Source organism: Manis javanica, chromosome 2 (genome assembly GCF_040802235.1).
Source record: "Manis javanica isolate MJ-LG chromosome 2, MJ_LKY, whole genome shotgun sequence".
Taxonomy (NCBI): domain Eukaryota; kingdom Metazoa; phylum Chordata; class Mammalia; order Pholidota; family Manidae; genus Manis; species Manis javanica.
This window is the reverse complement of record NC_133157.1, coordinates 123,630,711-123,655,622: the sequence shown is the minus strand read 5'-3', so window position 1 is coordinate 123,655,622 and position 24,912 is coordinate 123,630,711. Positions and strand designations below refer to the sequence as shown.

The following is a 24,912-nucleotide window of genomic DNA, read 5'->3' as shown; positions in this document are numbered from 1 at the left end:
GCAAAAGCTGAGCAATTTACATCCCACAAACCATCTCTACAGAGCATTTTAGAGGGATTCCTATAGATGGAAATATTGCTAACGCTAAATAGATGTCACCAGGTAAAATAAAACCACAGCAAAGTAGAACAATTAAATACTAAGCAGATGTAAAATCAAATCAACTAACCCCAAAGTCAATCAAGGGATAGACAAAGAGTACAGACTATGATACCTAACATATAAACAATGGAGGAGGAAGAAAAGCACGAAAAACAAAAAAAGAAACCTTTAGGTTCTGTTTATAATACCATAGGAAGTGAGTTTAATTAGACTGTTAGATAGTAAGGAAATTACCCTTGAACCTTTGGTCACCATGAACCTAAAATCTGCAATGGCAATAAGTACATACTTATTGATAATCACCCTAAATGTAAATGGTCTGAATGCACCACTCAAAAGACATAGAGTCACTGAACGGTTAAAAAAACAAGACCCATCTATATGCTGCCTACAGGAGACTCATTTCAAACCCAAAGACATACACAGACTGAAAATGAAGGGATGGAAAAAGATAATTCATGCAAGTAATAGGGAGAAAAAAGCAGGAGTTGCAGTACTTGTATCAGACAAAATAGACTTCAAAACAAAGAAAAGTAACAAGAGACAAAGAAGGACATTACATAATGATAAAGGGCTCAGTCCAACAAGAGGATATAACTATTATAAATATCTTTGCACCCAACACAGGATCACCTACATATGTGAAACAAATAGTAACAGAATTAAAAGGGGAAATAGAATGCAATGCATGCATTTTAGGAGACTTCAACACACCACTCACTCCAAAGGACTAATTAACCAGACAGAAAATAAGTGCAGAGACAGAGGAACTGAACAACGTATTAGAACAGATGGACCTAATGGACATCTACAGAACACTTCATCCAAAAGCAACAAGATACACGTTCTTCTCAAGTGCACATGGAACATTTTCAAGAATAGATCACATACTAGGCCACAAAAAGAGCCTCAATAAATTAAAAAAGATTGAAATTGTACCAACCAGCTTCTCAGATCACAAAGGTATGAAACTAGAAATAAATTACACAGAGAAAATGAAAAAGCCCACAAACACATGGAGGCTCAATAACATGCTCCTAAATAATTAATGGATCAATGACCTAATAAAAACAGAGATCAAGCAATATATGGAGACAAATGACAATTCAACACCACAAAATCTGTTGGACGCAGCGAAGGCCGTGCTAAGAGGAAAGTATATTGCAAAACAAGCCTACCTCAGGAAAGAAGAACAATCCCAAATGAACTGTCTAAATTCAAAATTAATGAAACTAGAAAAGGAAGAACAAATGAGGCCCAAAGTCAGTAGAAGGAGGGACATAATAAAGATTAGAGCAGAAATAAATAAAATCGACAAGAATAAAACAATAGAAAGAATCAATGAAAGAAGAGCTGGTTCTTTGAGAAAATAAACAAAATAGATAAACCCCTAGCCAGACTTATCAAGAAAAAAAGAGAGTCCACACATAAACAGAATCAGAAATGACAAAGGAAAAATCACTACGGACACCACAGAAAGACAAATAATTATGAGACAATACTATAAAAAATTACATGCTATCTTACTATGTTGATGGACAGTGACTGTGAACTTGGTGACAAGTAGTGATTTTATAGCATCTTACTATGTTGATGGACAGTGACTGTGAACAGGAATGTGGGGGGGACTTGGTGAAGGGGGGAGCCTAGTAAACATAATGTCCTTCATGTAACTGTAGATTAATGATACCAAAATAAAATTTAAAAAAAAAATTACATGCTAACAAACTGGATAACCTAGAAGAAATGGACAACTTTCTAGAAAAATACAACCTTCCAAGGCTGACCCAGGAAGAAACAGAAAACCTGAATAGACCAATTACCAGCAAGAAAATTGAATTGGTAATCAAAAAACTACCTAAGAACAAAACTCCTTGACCAGATGGTTTCACCGCTGAATTTTATCAAATATTTAGTGAAGACATAATACCCAACCTCCTTAAAGTTTTCCAAAAAATAGAAGAGGAGGGAATACTCCCAAACTCATTCTACAAGGCCAACATCACTCTAATACCAAAAACAGGCAAAGACACCACAAAAAAAGAAAATTACAGACCAATATCCCTGATGAACATAGATGCAAAAATACTCAACAAAATATGAGCAAACCAAATACAAAAATACATCAAAAAGATCATCCATCCTGATCAAGTGGGATTCATCCCAGGGATGCAAGGATGGTACAACATTTGAAAATTCATCATCATCATCCACCACATCAAAAAAAAGGACAAAAACCACATGATCATCTCCATAGGTGCTGAAAAAGCATTTGACAAAATTCAGCATCCATTCATGATAAAAACTCTCAACAAAATGGGTATAGAAGCCAAGTATCTCAACAATAAAGGCCATATATGATAAACCCACAGCCAACATTATACTCAACAGTGAGAAGCTGAAAGCTTTTCCTTTAAGATCGGGAACAAGACAAGGATGCCCACTTTCCCAACTTTTATTCAACATAGTTCTGTAGGTCCTAGCCATGGCAATTAGACCACACAAATAAATAAAAGGCATGAGAGAAATTAAAGATGGTACCAATAAATGGAAACACATCCCATACTCATGGATAGAATTAATATTGTCAAAATGGCCATCCTGCCTAAAGCAATCTACAGATTCAATGCAATCGCTATCAAAATACCTACAGCATTCTTCAATGAACTAGAGCAAATAGTTCTAAAATTCATATGGAACAACAAAAGATCCCAAATAGCCAAAGCAATCCTGAGAAGGAAGAATAAAGCAGGGGGAATTATGCTCCCTGACTTCAAGCTCTAGTACAATGCCACAGTAATCAAGATAATTTGGGACTGGCACAAGTACAGACCCATAGACCAATGGAACAGACTAGAGAGCCCAGATATAAACCCAAACATATATGGTCAATTAATATATAATAGAGGAGCCACAGATATACAATGGGGAAATGACAGCCTCTTCAAAAGCTGGTGTTGACAAAACTGGACAGCTACATGTAAGAGAATGAAACTGGATTATTGTAAAACCCCATACATAAAAGTAAACTTGAAATGGATCAAAGACCTGAATGTAAGTCATGAAACCATAAAACTCTTAGGAAAAAACATAGGCAAAAGTCTCTTGGACATAAACATGAGCAACTTCTTCATGAACATATCTCTCCGGGCAAGGGAAACAAAAGCAAAAATGAACAAGTGGGACTATATAAAACTAAAAACCTTCTGTACAGCAAAGGACACCATCAGCAGAACAAAAAGACATCCTACAGTATAGGAGAATATATTCATAAATGACATTTCTGATAAGGGTTTGACATCCAAATTATGTAAAGAGCTCATGCACCTCAATAAACAAAAAGCAAATAACCCAATTAAAAAATGGACAGAGGATCTGAACAGACACTTCTCCAAAGAAACTCAGATGGCCAATAGGCACATGAAAAGATGCTCCACATCCCTAATCATCAGAGAAGTGCAAATTAAAACCACAATGAGATATCACCTCACACCAGTTAGGATGGCCAACATTCAAAAGACAAAGAACATCAAATGTTGGCGAGGATGTGGAGAAAGGGGACCCCTCCTACACTGCTGGTGGGAATGTAAACTAGTTCAACCATTGTGGAAAGCTGTACAGAGGTTCCTCAAAAAACTCAAAATAGAAATACCACTTGACCCAGGAATTCCACTTCTAGGAATTTACCCTAAGAATACAGCAGCCCAGTTTGAAAAAGACAGATGCACCCCTATGTTTATCGCAGCACTATTTACAATAGCCAAGTAATGGAAGCAACCTAAATGTCCATCAGTAGATGAATGGATAAAGAAGAGGTGGTAGTACATATACACAATGGAATACTATTCAGTCATAAGAAGAAAAGAAATCCTACCATTTGCAACAACATGAATGGAACTAGAGGGTATTATGCTCAGTGAAATAAGCCAGGCGGAGAAAGACAAGTATCAAATGATTTCACTCATATGTGGAATATAAGAACAAAGGAAAAACTGAAGGAACAAAACAACAGCAGACCCACAGAACCCAAGAATGGACTAACAGTTACCAAAGGGAAAGGAAAGGGACTGGGGAAGATGGGTGGGAAGGGAGGGATAAGCGGGGAAAAAGGAGCACCACGACTAGCACTATAATGTAGCAGGGGGCACAGGGAATGCAGTATAATAGAGAAGGCAAGTAGTGATTCTATAGCATCTTATTACACTGATGGATAGTGACTGTAATGGGGTATGTGATGGGGACTTGATAATAGGGGGAATCTAGAAACCATAATGTTGTTCATGTAATTGTACATTAATGATAGAAAAATAAAAAAAATTAAAGAAAGCAAGTGTAACTCATTAAATAGATTAAACAATTCAATTTTCATCTATTAAAAAATACTGTAAGATATATGATGAGACATTACAAGTGAAATAATGTGCTGCTTTGAAATACTCTGGGTGGGAAAAGTGAATAAATGCTGATAGTGGGTAGACAGGGGAGGGAGGGTGAGGATCATTTATTTTTTTTCCTTTTATCATGTTTGAATTTTTCTCAATGAAAAGTTGTGGTTTCGGTTGTTTTTGTTTTTCTAAAGCGCTTTGTATCTGAGGGGCAATGGAGGAAATGTTACAGTGAAAATGAACATCCTTGTGAAATTTTTTTAAGAAGTGAAATATAAAATAAGCAAGAAAGACTCAAGAAGCATGTTTCTGAATGTTCCAAACCAGTCACCACTATTGCTTTCTACACCTATGGCTCCAGTTCCTCTTTAAAAACAGAGATACCACAGAACTCTGTTAAGAAAGCATTTTTGCAAGCAGCTTTTAAAATTATATGTGTAAAGAGTAAAGCTCATGTCATTCAAATTTACATCCTGGTAATTTTCCGGTAACTACCTTGGTTTTGACCACTGTTTTATACTATTTGCAGAGATTTACAAGGTTAAAAATAGATTTAGATAAAGATAAGAAAGGGAGGCATTATAGAATTGTGCTTAAGGACAAATGTTTTGAAGTCAACCCAACCAACGTAAAGAGCAGCAGCTTCACTGGTTACTGTGATCTTAAGCAAGTTATTTACCCTCTTTAAGCGTCCTCTTATTATTCTGTAAATTGAGGATCACAAAATTTACTTCATTAGGAACTTAAAAAGATGGAGTATGAGACCATGAGAAAAGCTTTTCTTAAACAAAAAAAACCAACTCAGATTACCCTACAACCTCAAAAATATTTATGAAAAATTCTTATTCTTATTATTACTATTACTTAATTCAAAGCATGCCTATAGTCAGTGAAACTATCCAAACAGGTTAAGATACTCTCAACTCTCAAGGAACTGCACTTCAAGACTTTCATTTTAAATAATCCCTGTTTTTCCAAAATATTTCAACCTTCAAGTTTCTTCATGTCAGTAATGAAAATAAATGGTCTTACTTCAACTGGGCAGCTGCTTCTTCCTGCTGACGTTTTGCCTGCTCTTCTTGTTTCTTTCTCTCTTCGTCCTGATGTTTCTTTTTTTCTTCTTCCTCTTTTTTCTTTAATTCTTCATCTGCCTTCACCTTTTCTTCTTCTTTTTTCTTGCGTTCCTTGTCTTCTTTTTTTCTCTTGTCTTCTTCCAGTTTCTTCTTTTTATCTTCAGGGACCTTAATAACCTCCTTCTTGGCAGTAAGTTTGACCTCATCTTTTGGTTTCTCCCTGCTCACTGGCCGCCTTTCACAGCAGTCTTTCTCCTTGTTGTTTGGTAAAGATTCTTTTTCTTCCATATTTGCTGGCTTTTTACGCTCAGCTGGCATTATGTTACCCAGGACAATCTGTAAGAGTAAACGAATGTCAATACTGTAGATGTAGTGACTTTTTTTTAGTGAAGTGACACTATTTTTTAAAGAACACATAGTAACACAACTTGGTAACTGTGAGAAATGAAATGCATGTAAAATGAATACTATTTCTGTGATGATATAAATCTATTACTCACATTCCACATTCTAGCATTATTACTTATGCCTATGTCTAAGTACTTTTCTTTTTACTTTTTTTAAGGAAAAACTCAAACACAAACAAAAGTAAAAAGTACAATACAAGGAACCCTATATACTCATGACTTAAATTCACCCCATTATCAACTCCAAAACAAATCATTTAATCATAAATACTTCAGTATGTAGCTGAAAACATTTTGATTCAGTTTTTACCACATTTCACATCTGGTAAGAGGTGCTGGTGACATTATTTCATACAATACTCAATGGAGATACTTAAGTTGGACCATAAACAAGCTCTTGCCTCTTATAAATCAACTGATGAAAAAATAGACAGTAGAAGATTCCCAAATGTCAACCTCACTGTACTAATCTTATCAAAGTTTTAGGTACAAAAACTATCAACTATCTCTGTCAAAATTAGACTAGACCTTCAATCTATTCACTAGATTTAGCCAAAAGTAACACATAAACAAACATAATGATGATCACAAATCTGTATATTCTGTTCTGTACTTGCCAGTATAGTAGCCATCAGCCTAAGGATTCTGAGCACTCATGACATTTTGGGCAAGATAATTTCTTGGTGTTTTTGGCAGGGGGTGGGTGGGGGGACAAGGACAATACATTATCCTGTGCACTGTATGAAATTTAGCAACATACCTGTCTTGTATCCAATAAATGACAGTAATCTCTCTCCAGTATTAACAACCAAAAATTACTCCATTGTCAAATATCACCACTTGTTGGAAACAAGGCACTAGCCATATGTCACTACTTACATGTAAATTAATTAAAATTAAATAGAATTTGAAATTAAGTTCTTCAGTTACTATCACTATTTTAGGTGCTCAATTCCACGTGTGACTAGTGGCTATCACACCAGATGGCACAGATACAGAGCATTTTCATCATCACACAAACCTCTATTGGAAAGCACTGGTCGGCTCTATACAGTCAACTGGAAATAAATTCTTAAACAAAAAAAGTATTAGTTCCCAGCAAAATTCAGGATTTTTCTTTTCTAAAAATAAATCTCTCTACTTAAAAAAACAGTGTTCTAGTATAATTTCTTTTATGGACAGTGCTTCATGTTTAACTCCTAAATCATCTTAAAGTTGTATTAAGAAAATCAAATACTCTCTTTTTTAATATTGGATTAGTCAAACTTCCTAGTTTTTTATTAAAAGCTAAAAATATACACAGTATTCCTAAATATTTTCAAACATAGGTTTTAAATTACGGCAAGAGAAACTAGGTTAGCAACAAGACATTTGCAATAATAAACACTTTATAAACATGCAGAGAATTTATTTCAGCACTCTAATAAAATATTATCACAAGACAAGCTAGGCCAGTAGAAGCATTTTAAGTAATTTTGGAGACACATGCCAGTCAGCATCTTCTCTCAGCCACCTCTTCCTTCCCGTTTTCTCTTTTACTCTTACTTCCCTCCACTTCCATATTCTAGGAGTTTATTTTGATAAGACATCCAAAGGCTTTAGTTAACCCCACTGGAAGTATTGAAGCAATCATTGATATATGAAAGAGCATAGCTACTTATTAATGTAGCAAAAGTGTTAACATTTTGTATTACTGGGAAGTGTAGTTACAATTCTTACATAGTTTTAACTAGTTAACCACCTTTAATGCAAAAATGCCATGCCATAAAGCAAGCAAACTTTCAAAAGAGACCAGCTACCACTCACTGGTATCATGTAAAGATTTTACATACATTATCTCACTTAATACTAACATATTTATGAGGATGGGTATTATTTTCCCTATTTTATAAATGAGTAAGTTGAGACTTCACCAAGTAACTTGACCAGGGCCTCCACAGCTGGTGACAGAGCTGGAATTTGAACCTGTATTCTTAACCACAGTTACTAAGAACCCTGAGAGTACAAAACTCTGAGTTGGAAGGCTTGATCACAAATCATGGAATTATTTATTTCAGAGTAAAAAGATAAGAGTTGAGTAGTTTTTACATTTTGTTTTTAACTTTTGACAGATTCCAACATAATTCCTAAGGTAACAAAAACATCTTATTTAGGGATATTTTTGTTGTGTGCAAAAAATAATGTTAGAATTTGTATTTTCTGACATGAAGCATCAACAAGCAACATTTCAGCAACACAAAGAACTACAGTTCTCAAACAATAAAAAGAATGGTATCAAAATGTACCATTAATGTCTCATTTCGGCAGATAAAAATAAATATTAAGTTCTGTTAAAATATTAAGAAATTCACTTGGAATCTGCAAATTCATAAAGGATCATCACTGATTAGTTCAACAGTCTCCCAAACTTTTGTGACTCTCTACTGATTTCATTTATTCAAAACATTTTTAAGTGCCTGCTATATCAAACTGTAGTAGGCACTCATGAATTAGATACTACTCTACAGCATGATAAAACAGATTCTTAATAAAACCCTTACGTCTTGTACTGGTATCTTCTTTGAATCATTTCATCCTTACAATACAAACATACACCCAAAGTATACTTGGAGCAAAATTTCAGTGAACAAAAACTATCACGAAAATCTACAGGTTCACACAGAGTCAGCAAAACAACATGTGAAAATAATAAGGGCCTTGAAGCAAAGACAGACTTTTAAGTTTGCATCCCAATTCTGCAACCTGCTAGCTATGGAAATTGGGCAATTTAACTTCTCTGAGTCTTATTCATTGATAATATATCTGGAGATACTGCTACCTCTCCTATAGTTCTTGACCTCCAGCATGGGGGAGAAGGCATTCAATAGATGTTTATTCTCTTTCACACAGAAAAGTTTGTAAAATGGGAGATTTTCAGAGTTAGAACTACTAGATTTTAACTACTCCAATTCTTGATGTTTATACATTGAGGTGGCAGCAGGGCCACCTGCCCAAGATTACATTACTAGTTTAGTGGCTGGGTCAAGACTCACTGTCCACGACTCTTGCATATATAACCTAACTCTAAGATTTTAAAAGCCAAATAGAATACACAAACATGATTCAGATCAGCATGCGTTTGTATTAAGAGAATTTTTTAAAAGTTGAACTAGACATTAAATCATATTTAATGCAATGCTAAAATTCTTTAAATTATTGAATAAATTCATGCTTTAATAAACAGCCAAATCTTTTATTTCAAGTGTTTCAAAAAGCTTTTCAAGTAAAAACTAGACCCTTAAGTAGATCTCAATACAACCAAAATAAAAATGAGTCGGATTTTAATTGGAATACAATTAGCTCTTACAAACTATTTTACTGAGCACAATTACACAGACAAGCCTTAAAAGGAAGTTAAGCTTTAAAACCACCTACCTAACTGCCAAAATAGTGTCCTGGCCCTAGGGTTCTGTATTTTATTTGGTTTCTAAATATCCTCTGAACTTCCAAAAGAAAGTAAAACTACTAACAAAACAGGTACCAATCGAGTGTACTGGGGGACACAGTGCAGAGAAAAGGGTACTTACTTCCCTTTTAAAGGTATTCCTTTGCAAAGTACCATATGGATTGTGTATGAAATCACAATCAGATTGTCTGAAAACACTCCAGAGAATGCTGTTTTACCTTTTAATTATGTTATTCAAAATGTTCTAAGGGCAGAACCACACAGGCGCATTACCTTCCAGTCTTTTGACTTTAAAAGAACGTCTTTTAATATAAAGACTCGTTAAGGGTTTTTACATATTTCACCAGAGTCAAAAAAAACTTTTCTTGACGAGTTGCTGAATTTTTATTAACACCTAAAACTATGATAAATGAGAAGAAAGAGTGATAGTTTTACTTTATGCATCACTACCGGTAGTACAAGTAGTAAAAGAGCAAAAGAGTTGATGGTCCAGTCCAAGGTGTACCCCAAACTGTGAGCTGGCTCTGCCTGGCCAACCTGGATCAAAACATCCTGTGATTATCTTCTTGGTTAAAAAGTACTAACAAGAGGGTACTAAGAGCCTTGGGATGAAGAATAATCAGCCTTTGAGACTAAGAAGTAAACCAAACCATCCATGCCACCAATTCCCAAATACACCAAACCCCTGCCCCTACACACACACACACACGCATCTCCCACAAACCCCTGCTCTTGCAACACATTCCGACACCCAACACGCTGCCCCGCCACAGGAGCCCCTTCCTACGGGCAACCACGGTCACCTTCGCGGACCATCCGCGCCGCAGCACGAACTTCTCAGCCCACACTCCCTCACTACCGCAGACCGAAGGGCTCCCCGTCTGCCTGGTCTCCCTACTCCACATCCTCCCACACCCGCACCCTCCCCACTTCCTCGCCCTCGCTTCCCTCCCGGCTCCCGAGGAGATTGCCCTAACCTCCCCTCGCTCTACTCCACACTCCCGAACACCTTCACCCCGCCACAGCGGGCTCCCCGCCTCCAGCCCCGAGGCCCAGCACAGGCATGTGGGGACAGGCACCCCCGCCTCACGCCCCTCAAGCTGCTCGGGCCGGGGGCTCCCGCGTTGACCGGAGCCTCCGGTAGAGAAGTGAGGAGGACGCCGCCGGACGCGCGTCCGTCCACAGCTCACCGCCCCCGGAGCGCTGGGGTGCGGAGTTGCCTCTTGGGTCCCCCAGGGAGGAGGAGTCCAGGCCGGTGCCCCCAAGCCCGCTTCCTCCGACCGTTGGAGCGGCGGGGAAGGAGGTTCCCCGGAACTCACCTCGAGCTTGTTGTCAACATTAGCCCCGGGTTTCCCAGCACCAACTCCAGCACTCGGGTTCTCCCCTCCCCTCCCCCCACCTATCTCTCAGCCGAGGACCCGCCTTCCTCAGCAACCCCTCCTCCCTCCGCCCGCGGGCCCTCCCGCCCACCACTCACAAGCGCGGCCGGGCTGCGGGTGGGGGCGGGGCGGAGGACGGTGTAAAGGAAGCACTGTCCACAAGATTGCCGGATCGAAAACAATCCGGGTCTTCCTTCTCCGACATACTGATACCCTTAGCTTAGCTCTGGAGTAATGGATCGAGAGCGAGGGCTCAGGAAGGTGCCACACACATAGCGGCAGGTTCAAATGGCCCTCTTGATGAGAGGAGCGAATTTTTCAAACGGGCAATCAATAGGGCAGCCACAACCAGCGCCTGAAGCTAGGGCCCAGAGAAGGGGCGGAGTGTTCCGAGGACCAGAGGCAGGAAGTGGATTGGTCACCAGGAAAGGGAAAGCGCCTGAATTGGAGATGCGCAAGCGCAAGTCATTCGAAGGGGGAGGGGGAGAGGAGGGAAACGAGAATGGGGCGGAGCGGACCTAACAGGAGTTAAGGAAGAGCGGTGGAACAGTAAGAGAATTACGGAGCGTCATTAAGGACAAGTTTAGCCCCGTGATTCTCCTGGGAGTTGCCTATAGCCAACATAGGAAGAGATCTAAGGGGGGAACATTTGGACTAGCTCGAGGGGCGAGGTTGATGATTTAGGAAATTGGGAACTGGAGAAATAAAGAATATGGCTGGTAGAAGTAGGTTAGGAATGGGTCTAGATTTAAGAGTACCCTAGAAAGACTACAGGAGTCCTGTGGGGGAATTTCCAGAAGCGGATTTATGTGTTCAACATAAAAACACCGCAGAGTGAAAACGAATCAAGGCTTTTCCCATATCGGTCTTAGAATGTATACTTTCGAGCAAGCACGTTTTTACGTTTACAGTGGAATGATCTCCCGGAGTTATTGGATAAAATCACTTGTTCAAAAAAAATAGGTATTCTTGTCATTTCTTACAAATACGAAAAACCAAGTCAACTTTTTAAAATGGGTATCAGCTTATTCACGAGACTTATTTCCTTTTAAATTGCTGAATTTTTGCATCAAGCCTCCGAGTTTTATCGAAACAGTATTAGGGTCCGCCAACATGATGTGCTTCATGTTGGTTCAGGTTGGTTTTCGCTGGACAGAGACCAGAGAGAGGAAGGTGCAAAACCGGTCGCGATCCTTGGGTTGGCGTGCGTTGCTCCACCCCATGTCCAACCCCACAAAATGAGTAGATAACCAACCTCAAATACTTGAGGCAGGGCTGGGTTCACCTGGGTCAGCTTTGGCCTAAATGCCCCTGCTTACCGTTTGCTTCGTATTTACTCTTACATAGAAAATTGCCCTCCCAAACGGACTGTTAATGCTTCCTGTATTAAACTTTTTTTTCAAAACATACCAATAGCCCAATCATTTAAAGTGTAATGGAAGAGAAAGAATGTCAAACGAATATTGCTATTCTGTACCATTCATGAACGTTTATGAGAGGACTGTCCCACAACACCATACTGGTCGTAGCCACTACCTTCTCTTTAAAGTATTCTCTTTCTCATTTTTCTCTAACTACCTTGAGAAGTAAGAGATACTTCTTACTTTTTGATAAGTACTTACTTTTGATAAGTAAATCCATTTTAAGTCAAGTCAATCTTTGCCTTTCATCAGGTGGTGAAAGGGAATCGTGAATACAGAAATCAAAAAAGAGGAGGGCTTTTTTTTCTCCAGAATTATATTTTTTATTAAAGTATCATTGATATACAATGTTATAGAAGTTTCACATGAACAACACTGTGGTTTGACATTCACCCATATTACCAAGTCCCCCATAACACACCACCTTGCAGTCACTGCCCATCAGAGATAGTAAGATGCTAGAGTCACTATTTGTCTTCTCTGCTACACTGCCGTCCCTGTGCCCCCCGCCCCCACATTATGTGCGTTAATCATAATGCCCCTTAATCCTCTTATCCCTCACCACCCCCCTTCCCCACCTTCCCAGTCCCTTTCCTTTTGGTAACCATAAACCCATTCTTGGGTTCTGCGAGTCTGCTGCTGTTTTGTTCCTTCAGTTTTTGCTTTGTTCTTATACTCCACAGATGAGTGAAATCATTTGGTACTTGTCTTTCTTCGCCTGGCTTATGTGACTGAGCATAATACCTTCTAGCCACATCCATGTTGTTGCAAATGGTAGGATTCATTTTCTTCTTACAGCTGAGTAATATTCCATTATGAATATGTATCACATTTTCTTTATCCATTCATATACACATGGAAACATAGGTTGCTTCCATATTGGCTATTGTAAATAGTGCTGCAATAAACAGGGGTGCATATTTCTTTTTTGGAGGGGAATCGTGAATATACAATTACATGAGCAACATTGTGCTTCCCCATGCCACCCCCAACCCATGACATTACGTGTGCTAATCACAATGCCCCCTTTTCCCCTTATCCCTCCCTTCTCACCCATCCACTCCAGTCCCTTTCCCTTTGGTAACTGTTGGTCCATTCTTGGGTTCTGGGAGTCTGCTGCTGTTTTGTCCCTTCAGTTTTTGCTTTGTTCTTACACTTCACAGATGAATGAAATAATTTGACGCTTGTCTTTCTCCACCTGGCTTAATTCACTGAGCATAATGCCCTCTAGCTTCATCCATGTTGTTGGAAATGGTAGGAAATTAGTGTTCTCCTTATGGCTGAGTAATATTCAATTGTGTATAAGTACCACATCTTCTTTATCCATTCATCTACAGATGAACACTTAGAATGCTTCCATTTCTTGGCTATTGTAAATAGTGCTGCAGTATACATAATGGTGCATATGTCTTATTGAATCTGTGATCCTGTTTTCTTAGGGTAAGTTCCTAAGAGTAAAATTTCTGGGTCAAATGGTATTTCTATTCTGAGTCTTTTGAGGAACCTCCATACTGCTTTCCACAATGGTTGAACTAATTTACATTTCCACCAGCAGTGTAGGAGGGTACCCCTTTCTCCACATCCTCACCAGCATGTGTTGTTGTTTGTCTTTTGGATGTTGGCCATCCTAACTGGTGTGAGGTGATATCTCATTGTGGTTCTGATTTGCATTTATCTGATGATTGCAGATGTGGAGCATCTTTTCATGTGCCTGTTGGCTATCTGAATTTCTTCTTTGGAGAAGTGTCTGTTCAGATCCTCTGCCCATTTTTTAATCGGGTTATTTGCTTTTTGTTTGTTGAGATGCGTGAGCTCTTTATATTTTGGATGTCAAACCTTTATGGGATATGTCATTTACGAATATATTCTCCCTTACTCTAGGATGTCTTTTTCTTCTACTGATGATGTCATTTGTGGTACAGAAGCTTTTTAGTTTGATACAGTCCCACTTGTTCTTCTTTGCTTTTGTTTCCCTTGCCTGAAGAGGCATGTTCATGAAAAAGATGCTCATGTTTATATTTAAGAGAGTTTCACCTTTGATTTACTTCTAAGAGTTTTATGGTTTCATGACTTACATTCAGGTCTTTGATCCATTTCGAGTTTACTTTTGTATATGGAGGTACAGATTAATCTCATTTCATTCTCTCTCTCACATATAGCTGTCCAGTTTTGCCAACACCAGCTGTTGAAGAGGCTGTCATTTCCCCATTGTATGTCCATGGCTCCTTTATCATATATTAATTCGCCATGTATTTGTGGGTTTATATCTGCGCCCTCTATTCTGTTCCACTGAGCTACAGGTCTGTTCTTAGGCCAGTACCAAATTGTCTTGATTAGTGTGGCTTTGTAGTAGAGCCTGACATTGGGGAGCGTAATCCCCCCTGCTTTCTTCTCCCTTCTCAGGATTGCTTTGGCTGTCGATATTTTGATAGGTCTGGTTCAGGGACCTGGTTTGTCTGTCAAGTTCTTGGGGGTTGTCTGGTCAGGTAAAACTAAAGTTATCCCAGACGTAGTCATAGACAAGGTCCAGGATTTCCCTACTCCTACAACTGTGGCAGTCAGTCGTACAAGAGTTTTTGGGTGTTTTGGGCTACTCGAGGGTGTTTACCCCACAGTTGGCACAAATTCTGAAGGTCTTATACCAGTTGGTACAAAAGGGTATCAGGTGGGACTGGGATGAGACCTGTGCAGCTGTGTTTGGTGCTACTAAGCAAGCACTCAAGGCTGTTACAGTCCTTGAGGGTAATGGATTCATCAAGGCCCATGAAACCAAGGTAATAACCACCTATCCCATCGTGGGGTGGGTCCAAGACTGGACTCAAAGGCCAGGGAGTGACATGGCACAGACACCTACACTGGCCAAATGGGGGCACATAGTTGCAGCAGCATAGCACCCTCTCCCATAGCCCCTTGAGTCGAGATCTCTAATGCTTATTTGGGCAAGTGATGTATACAAGTGGAAAGCAAGAAGAACTTGCACTTGAGCCATTGGTAGCCGAGAGTCTTCATCAGCAGGGAAAAGCCCCTATACGTGAGGATGCTTGGTATACAGACGGCTCCAGTCGTGGGCAGCCCTCGAAGTGGAGGGCTGTGACTTTCCATCCTGAGACTGAGACAATATGGATTTTAGAGGACTGAGAGGGGGAAGAGCAGTCAATGGACTGAGTCACAGGCAGTATGGCTCACGATCATTCAGCATAATCATGCCCTCCCCTGTAGTTATGGGCACTGACAGCTGGGCTGTCTACCGGGCATGACCCTGTGGCTACTGACATGGTGCCATGCCAACTGGATGGTTGGGCCCCTTTGGGAGCAAGAGCTGTGGCAAGACCTATGGGCCTTTGGTCAGACTAAGACAGTTTCTGTACATCATGTGTCTGGCCATTTGACTTTGGCATCCCCAGTGAATGATGAAGCAGACACATTATTGGCCCATATGTGTTGGCTGGAAGGAAAGCCTGGCCTCTGCCATAGCCCAATGGTTATGTCAGTGTTTGTTGCACACATTGCAAAATACAATGTGAGCTGTAGCCTGTCGGTGGGGCTTGCCATTGACCTTTGAAAAAGTCAGCAGAGCCCAGGAGTGCCTTGTGTACTCAAAAAAGGGGACTTATATCAAGTCCTGCAGCAACACTGGAAATACTACAGGGGATGATACCCCTTGTCTCAGGTGGCAGATAGACTATATGGTCTCTGCCCATATCAGAAGGATATCAGCATGCCATGACTTGTGTGGACACAGCTACTGGCCTGTTGGTTGCTTTTCCTGCACGTCATGCAGATCAGCAAACCACCAAGAGGGGCCTTGAGCATCTCTTTGCAGCCTATGGCTGGCCACAGGTGACTGAGAGCAATCAAGGCACCCACTTGATTGGACATTCGTTACAAGGATGAGTTCAGCAATTAGGAACAGAGTGGAAATTTCATATACCATATAAGTTACAAGGGCAGGCATGATAGAGATGTTCAATGATTTGTTGAAATCTGACCTGAAGTCAGACACCAATGGTATACAGGGCTGGTCAGTTTGCTCATGGACAGTGCAATGGCATTTGGAAGAGAAGCCCTAAAAAGGAGCCTTGAGCCCTGTCGACAGGCTAATGCACATATTCCTGCCTCTCCTATACAACTGTGCGTGCAAACCCAAGATGAGTTATTGAAGCCAGGATATGGCCAGCAGACCAACCTCCTGCTGCCAGCCCCAACTGTGTTATACCCTGAGACACTGTTGAGTGGATGTGGTCCTGAACATTTCAACAAATGGAGCAGCTATGACTGGCCTGTCTAACACCTTGGGAAAAAGGCTTGTAAGCTGGCCTCCTGTGTGTTCCTGGAGTAATAGCAGAGTTGGCCTCCAAAGATCACGGTAGTGTACCTGAAACATCTGGGAGGTAAGAGCATCGTACAGGGAAGTTTAGTTTTATCTTTATGGCCAGTGCATGTACCTCCTGTAGCCCTATCTACTGACCCATCTATAACTCGCACAGGGAGGGGGCTGAAACTCTGGTATACTAGATGAGGATGAGATCCCATTCCTGTCACTGTCCTGTCACAGGAAAACTCTCTTGCATGCATTCTGCCTGAGTGACAAGATTTGCCTATGCTGCTGTCATTAAAGCAGGTATCTTACCACCCTTAAAGCTATTTTCTTCTACAGTCCTTGTGGCCTGGTATGCGCCCTCCTGGCTGCAGCTTCCCTGTCACAACTTCTCTGTACTCCCTACCTGTTCAGCTGCTGACTGCATGTGGAACAGGCCAGCTATGGACTTAATCTGCATGGGAGTTTGAACCTAGCTGAATACTCAGCTTGAGGATTATCATGATTTTATGTCAATAGTCTGGGTATGGTGCTCCAGTTTTCTCGCACAGGGGCCGTTGTGGACAATGGGGCATGAGTACTTTCTGAGTCAAAATTTCTGGAGGATTGGGCTGTTGGTAAAATGGCAATATTTCCAGAATCTCTCACCTGGCCATAGTGCATCTCCATATCCCATAGGTGTTCCCAAGGGTAGGAGAGTAAAATTAGGCCATCTCCATGTGAAAAGGCAATTATTATTTATTTATTTACTTACTTACTTACTTATTTATTGTGGTATCACTAATTTACAATTACATGAGCAACATTATGGTTACTAGACTCCACTCATCATCAAGTCCCCCACCACCTACCCCATTAACAGTCACTGTGCATCAGTGAAGTAACATGCTATAGAATCACTACTTGTCTTCTCTGTGTTGTAAAGCTCTCTCCGTGATCCTCCCTATATTATGTCTGCTAATCGAAATGCCCCTTTTCCTACATTGTCCCTCCCTTCCCACCCATCCTCCACAGGCCCCTTCCCTTTGGTAACTATTAGTCCATTCTTGGGTTCTGTGAGTCTGCTGCTGTTTTGTTCCTTCAGTTTTTGCTTTGTTGCTTTGTTCTTATACTCCACATATGAGTGAAATAATCTGATATTTGTCTTTTTCTGCCTGTCTTATTTCACTGAGCATAATACCCACTAGCTCCATCCATGTTGTTGCAAATGGTAGGATTTGTTTTCTTCTTATGGCTGAATAATATTCCATTGTGTACATGTACTACCACTTCTGCTTTATCCATTCATCTACTGATGGACACGTAAGTTGCTTCCATTTCTTGGCTACTGTAAATAGTGCTGTGATAAACATGGGGGTGCATATGTCTCTTTGAAACTCGGCTGTTGCATTCTTAGGGTAAATTCCTAGGAATAGAATTCCTGGGTCAAAGGTATTTCTATTTTGAATGTTCTGAGGAACCTCCATACTGCCTTCCATAATGTTTGAACTAATTTACATTCCCCCCAGCAGTGCAGGAGGGTTCCCCTTTCTCCGCATCCTTGCGAGCATGTATTGTTGTTTGTCTTTTGGATGTTGGCCATCTTAAATGGTTTGAGGTGATATCTCATTGTGATTTTAATTTGCATTTCTCTGATGATTTGCGATGTGGAGCATCTTTTCATGTGTGTGTTGGTCATCTGAATTTCTTCTTTGGAGAAGTGTCTGTTCAGATCCTCTGCCCATTTTTTAATTGGATTGTTTGCCTTTTAAATGTTGAGGTGTGTGAACTCTTCATATATTTTGGATGTCAACCACTTATGGGGTATGTCATTTATGAATATATTCTCCCATACAGTAGGATGCCTTTTTGTTCTATTTATGGTGTCCTTTGCTGTACAGAAGCTTTTCAGCTTGATATAATCACACTTGTTCATTTTTGCTTTTGTTTCCCTTGCCCAGGGAGATATGTTCATGAAGAAGTTGCTCATGTTTATGTCCAAGAGACTTTTGCCTATGTATTTTTCTAAGAGTTTTATGGTTTCATCACTTACATTCAGGACTTTGATCCATTTTGAATTTACTTTTGTGTATGGGGTTAGACAATGATCCATCCAGTTTCATTTTCTTACATGTAGCTGTCCAGTTTTGCCAACACCAGCTGTTGAAGAGGCTGTCATTTCCCCATTGTACATCCATGGCTCCTTTGTCGTATATTAATTGGCCATGTATGTGTGGGTCTACATCTGGGCACTCTATTCTGTTCCACTGGTCTATGGGTCTGTTCTTGTGCCAGTACCAGATTGTCCTGATTACTGTGGCTTTTTAGTAGAGCCTGAAGTTGGGAAGTGAGATCCCCCCTGCTTTATTCTTCCTTCTTAGGATTGCTTTGGCTATTTGGGGTCTTTTGTCGATCCATATGAATTTTACACCCATCTTCTCTAGTTCAATGAAAAATGCTGTAGGTATTTTCATAGGGATTGCATTGAATCTGTAGATTGCTTTAGGCAGGATGGCCATTTTGACAATATTAATTCTTCCTACCCAAGAGCATGGGATGAATTTCCACTTATTAGTGACCTATTTAATTTCTCTTAAGAGTGTCTTGTAGTTTTCAGAGTATAGGTCTTTCACTTCCTTGGTTAGGTTTATTTCTAAGTATTTTATTCTTTTTGATACAGTTGTGAATGGAATAGTTTTCCTGATTTATCTTTCTGTTAGTTCATCATTAGTGTATAGGAATGCAACAGATTTCTGTGTATTAATTTTGTATCCTGCAACTTTGCTAAATTCAGGTATTAGTTCTAGTAGTTTTGGAGTGGATTCTTTAGGGTTTTTTATGTACAATATCATGTCATCTGCAAACAGGGACAGTTTGACTTCTTTCTTGCTAACCTGGATGCCTTTTTTTTTGTGATCTATGATGCTGTGGCTAGGACCTCCAGCACTATTTTGAATGAAAGAGGGGAAAGTGGGCAACCTTGTCTTGTTCCCGATCTTATAGGAAAAGCTTTCAGCTTCTCACTGTTAAGTATAATGTTGGCTCTGAGTTTGTCATATATGGCCTTTATTATGTTTAGGTACACAATTGCCCATTTTTGTACCCATTTTTGTTGAGAGTTTTTATCATGAATGGATGTTAAATTTTGTCGAATGCTTTTTCAGCATCTATGGAGATGATTGTGTGGATTTTGTCCTTCTCTTTGTTGGCATATTGGATGATGTTGATGGATTTTTTAATGTTGTACCATCCTCTTATTCCTGGGATGAATCTCACCTGCTTATGGTGAATGATCTTTTTGATGTATTTTTCAATGCGATTTGCTAATATTTTGTTGAGTATTTTTGAATCTATGTTCATCAGGGATATTGGTCTGTAATTTTTTTTGGGGGGGGTCTTTGCCTTATTTTTGGTGTTAGAGTGATGTTGGCCTCATAGAATGAGTTTGGGAATATTCCCTCCTTTTCTACTTTTTGGAAAACTTTAAGGAGGGTGGGTATTAGGTCTTCACTAAATGATTGATAACATTCAGCAGTGAAACCATCTGGTCCAGTGATTGTGTTCTTAGGTAGTTTTTTCATTACCAATTGAATTTCTTTGCTGGTAATTGGTCTATTCATATTTTCTGTTTCTTCCAGGGTCAGTATTGGAAGGTTGTATTTTTCTATAGAAAGTTGTCCATTTATTCTAGGTTATCCAGTTTGTTACCATATAATTTTTCGTAGTATTCTCTAATAATTCTTTGTATTCCTGTGGTGTCCATTGTCATTTTTCCTTTCTCATTTCTGACTCTGTTAATATGTGTAGACTCCCTTTTTTTCTTGATAAGTCTGGCTAAGTTTTTATTTATTTTGTTTATTTTCTCAAAGAACCAGCTCCTCCTTTCATTGATTCTTTCTATTGTTTTATTCTTCTCAATTTTATTTATTTCTGCTCTATCTTTATTATGTCCCTCCTTCTACTGGCCTCGGGCCTCATTTGTTCTTCCTTTTCTGGTTTCATTAATTGTGTGTTTAGACTGTTTATTTGGGTTTTTTCTTCTTTCCTGAGGTAGGCCTGTATTGCAATATATTTCTGTCTTAGCACGGCCTTTACTGCATCCCATAGATTTTGTGGTGTTGAATTATTGTGGTCATTTGTCTCATATATTGCTTGATCTGTTTTTATTTGGTCATTGATCCATTGATTATGTAGGAGCATGTTATTAAGCCTCCATGTGTTGTGGGCTTTTTCATTTTCTTTGTGTAATTTATATCTAGCTTCATACCTTTGTGACCTGAGAAGCTGGTTGGTACAATTTCAATCTTTAAAATTTACTTAGGTTCTTTTTTTGGCCTAGTATATTGTCTATTCTTGAAAATGTACCAAATGCACTTTAGAAGAATGTGTATCCTGCTGCTTTTGGATGGAGTGTTCTGTAGATGTCTGTTAGATCAATCTCTTCTAATATGTTGTTCATTGCCTCTTCCTCTTTTTTTTATTTTCTGTCTGGTTGATCGGCCCTTTGATCCATGTGGTGTGTTGAAGTTTCTGAAAACGAATGCATTCATTGCATTCTATTTCCCCCTTTAATTCTGTTAGTATTTGTTTCACATATGTAGGTGATCCTGTGTTGGGTGCATAGCTATTCATAATAGTTATTTCCTCTTGTTGGGCTGTCCCTTTAATAATTATATAAAGTCCTTCTTTGTCTCATTACTTTCTTAGTTTTGAAGTCTATTTTGTCTGATAGAAGTACTGTAACTCCTGCTTTTTTTCTCACTATTAGATGCATGTAATATCTTTTTCGATCCCTTTACTTTCAGTCTGTGTATGTCTTTGGTTTTGAATTGAGTCTCTTGTAGGCAGCATATAGATGGGTCTTGTTTTTTTATCCATTCAGTGACTCTATGTCTTTTGTTTGGTGCATTCAGACTATTTACATTTAGGGTGATTATCAATAGGTATATACTTATTTCCATTGCAGGCTTTAGATTCATGCTTACCAAAGGTTCAAGGGTAATTCCCTTACTATCTAACAATCTAATTTAACTCACTTTGTATGCTATTATAAACACAACCTAAAGGTTCTTCTTTTTTTATTCTTCTTCTTCCCCCTCCATTCTTTGTATGTCATGAGTCATATTCTGTACTCTTTGTCTACCCCTTGGGTGACATCTATTTAGCCTTAGGAATACTTCCATCTATAGGAGTCCCTCCAAAATGCAGTGTACAGGTGGTTTGCGGGAGGTAAATTCTCTCAGCTTTCGCTTATCTTTAAATTGTTTAGTCTCTCTTTCAAATTTAAATGATAACCTTGCTGGGTAGAGTAGTCTTGGTTCAAAGTCCTTCTGCATCATTGCATTAAATATATCATGCTACTCCCTTCTGGCCTGTAAGGTTTTTGTTAAGAAGTCTGATGACAGCGTGACAGGTTTTCCTTCGTATGTGATCTTTTTTCTCTGTCTATCTGCTTTTAAAAGTCTGTCTTTATCCTTGATCTTTGCCATTTTAATTATTATATGTCTTGATGTTGTCTTCTTTGGGTCCCTTGTATTGGGAGATCTGTGTACCTCCAAGGCTTGAGAGACTACCTCCTTCCCCAGATTGGGTAGGTTTTCAGCAATTACCTCCTCAATGACACTTTGTATCCCTTTTTACCTCTCTTCTCCTTCTGGTACCCCTATAATGCAAATATTGTTCTGTTTGCATTGGTCTCACAGTTCTCTCAATATTCTTCCATTCTTAGAGATTCTTTTTTCTTTTTGTGCGTCATCTTCTTTGTGTTCCTCTTCTCTAATTTCTATCCCCTTTTCCATCTGTTCTACTACATCTAATCTGCTTTTAAATCCCTCCATTGTATGTTTCATTTCAGATATGGAATTTCTTAATGATTGAATCTCCAACTTAAATTTGTTCCTGAGTTCTTGAATATTTCTCTGTACCTCCATAATAAGCATGTTTATGATTTTTATTTTGAACTCCCTTTCAAGAAGATTGGTGAATTCAGTTTCATTTGGCACTTTTTCTGGGGTTTGTGAGATTTTGGTCTGAACCATGTTCTTTTGATGTTTAATATTTCTGTGTGGTGCCCTCTAGTACCCGGAAACTCCAGTCTCTGCTCAGCCCTAGAGTGAGGCTGGGGATCGTAGGTAAGCAGTGCTTGTGCAAGCGGGAAGGAAAGGGCTGTTCCCTGATTCCTGTCTGGGGTACTTTTCACCAGTGTCGGAGCCAGTGGGCCAAGTCCACAGGTGTAAGCCTCTGTGCTTTGTGTCTCTAGCTGTTGTAGGTGGGGTCTCCCTCTGGCTGACCTGATGCCAGCACAGTGACTGCTGGTTTGTGAACTGCTGCCGGCATGCCAGGAGGAAGGTGCAGCAGTCTGCATATCACAGTGTGGGGCTATGTAGCTGGGCAGCCAGCCAGGGGGATGGAGTGCCTGAGGCTCCTCAAAGTTCCCAATCAGCTGGGCAGATGGTGCCCAGAAAACCTTGTGACCCCTATCCCTTCTCTGTGCAGCAAGCTCAATGCAAACCCTGCCCCTTCAGCAGCCTTCTCGCTGCTAGGAAGCCTGTCAGATTGCCTGCCTTTCCTTATTCCCAGAGTGGCCGGGTGTGGATCCCATCCTCCACAAACAGTCGTAATCTGTCTCTCAAGCACTCTACCTGTCCCAGCTCCCCAACCTCCAGAGTACTACTCAGTGTAGGTTTCTGCTTGCAAAGCAGAACTCCAGGGCTAGGTGGTCAGCAGTCCCAGGCTTTCACCCCCTCCCCTGCTCTGTTTCTCTTCCTCCCACCAGTGAGCTGGGGTGGAGGAAGGGCCTGGGTCCCACTGGATTGAGGGTTTTGTACGTTACCCTGTTTCGTGAGGTCTGCTCTCTTCATGCAGTCTGTATGCAGTCTGGTGAAGCCTTCTTTTCTGTTGCTGTTTTAGGGCTAGTTGTATTAATTAACTATATTTTCATACTATTTGTGGTTTTGGGAAGAGTTTTCCTTCTCACCTCTCTTGCTGTCATCTTGAATCTCTCTGTCAAAGATACATATTTAAAACTAGAATACTTGGATGGTTCTAGGTAGAGGTCTTTCAGCACCATCCATAATGAATACAAAATAGTGATTTATAACCACAACACTCTTTTGCCTATAATCAATATGTCAAAGCTTTACAGATTTCTTTCCACCAACAGAGATTATACATGACCCTTGAAATTACAACTGATTTTCTCAGCAAGAACCCTGCTTTCAAGACAAGGCAAAACACTTGTCTAGTCTGAATCATGAAAGCTTTTGGTCTAGAAGTCTAGAGAAACTAGATTCCATGATAAATATTAGTAAAAAAAATCACAACTGATCTATCACCTCAAATGACCATCCCATTTTTCCTTTTAGTATCCCAAGTTCTTCCTTCAATTTTTCATTTTCATGACTCAAAGTCATTAGGCATTCTTTGGCTTCTTTGCTATCTCAAAAAAAATAAAAAGCAAAAAAAGGCGTTCTTTCTTCTGTTTCTCTGTCCAGGCTGAATACTCCTCAAATCACCCCTTCATAGCTTGATTATTTAGCTTCATGGCCTCTGTGAGGGGTTCAGAGGGAGGGTGTCACACACCAGACTTGATGTGCTGAATCAAATCTCCTTTAGAATCTTTCACCTCATACCTCTGAATCTAAGATACCAGGCTTGGCCTGCATCCTACGGTCAGCAGGAAAAAGACTAGAGCGAATAAGTGGCTTTTACTTCCAGGCTAGACTAGCGAGTCTAATGTCATTTCTAGTCCTCAAAAGTTACCAGAAAATAAAATTGATTTGGGTCTTCCACTGTAGCCCAAATACTAGAGGACAGATTCAAACACTGGTCCCGCCAAAAGCCATGGTTTGAGACACCAGAAGGCTTTCTCTTAACAAATAATATTGAGGACTAACTCTGTAATAACAGCATCCTTTTTTCCCTCTCCCTTTTAAATGGACTGTCATTATGCCATTTCCTTGAGATAGATAAAATACTTTTTATTGTTACCTGTATCCAAACATAAATAATGGAAAGAATTTTAGCCTCATCAAATGCTAAATTCTGTTCTCCTTCTCCCCTCAGGGAAATAGAGAAGGCAGTTTGCCCACAAGCCTATAGCGAAGGGATTCCACTCATGAAGGCCCCAGGTGAAATGAGAAACATGGGGTCAGGTGGGCAAGGTGCTGCTCACCTTTCAGCTGATGGTTCTCAGTTAGGAGTTCTTTCATCTGCTGCAGCAGTTCCTCTGGAGTGAACGTGTCCAGGTTTGGGTGAGCCAGATTTGGGGGTCCATTTTCTGTGGTTTCATTGGGGCTGTCCTCTTTCTCAGTCAGGCAGCTAAGTGGTTGGTGGGACATGGCAGCAGTATCTATGAAAAAGTCACAAGCTGAAATTGTAGCTATCCCCTTCTACATGGGGTCC

At 39.9% G+C, this 24,912-nt stretch overlaps 1 protein-coding gene across 9 annotated transcripts in view; it reads right to left on the bottom strand.

Moving 5' to 3' along the window:
- UPF2 (UPF2 regulator of nonsense mediated mRNA decay) overlaps nucleotides 1-24,912 on the bottom strand; it is a 167,803-nt gene that overhangs the window by 132,597 nt on the left and 10,294 nt on the right. For 4 of the 9 annotated variants that reach the window (XM_073229317.1, XM_037001163.2, XM_073229312.1 and 1 more), the window contains one exon: nucleotides 5,520-5,896. In XM_073229317.1, the coding sequence (XP_073085418.1) occupies nucleotides 5,520-5,878 (359 nt within the window). In that variant the 5' untranslated portion in view covers nucleotides 5,879-5,896. Of the gene's footprint in view, nucleotides 1-5,519; nucleotides 5,897-6,988; nucleotides 8,193-10,731; nucleotides 10,843-10,889; nucleotides 10,911-23,341; nucleotides 23,469-24,682; nucleotides 24,823-24,912 lie in introns of those variants that run through there. The other 5 variants (XM_073229314.1, XM_073229315.1, XM_073229318.1 and 2 more) reach the window with 5 other exon arrangements.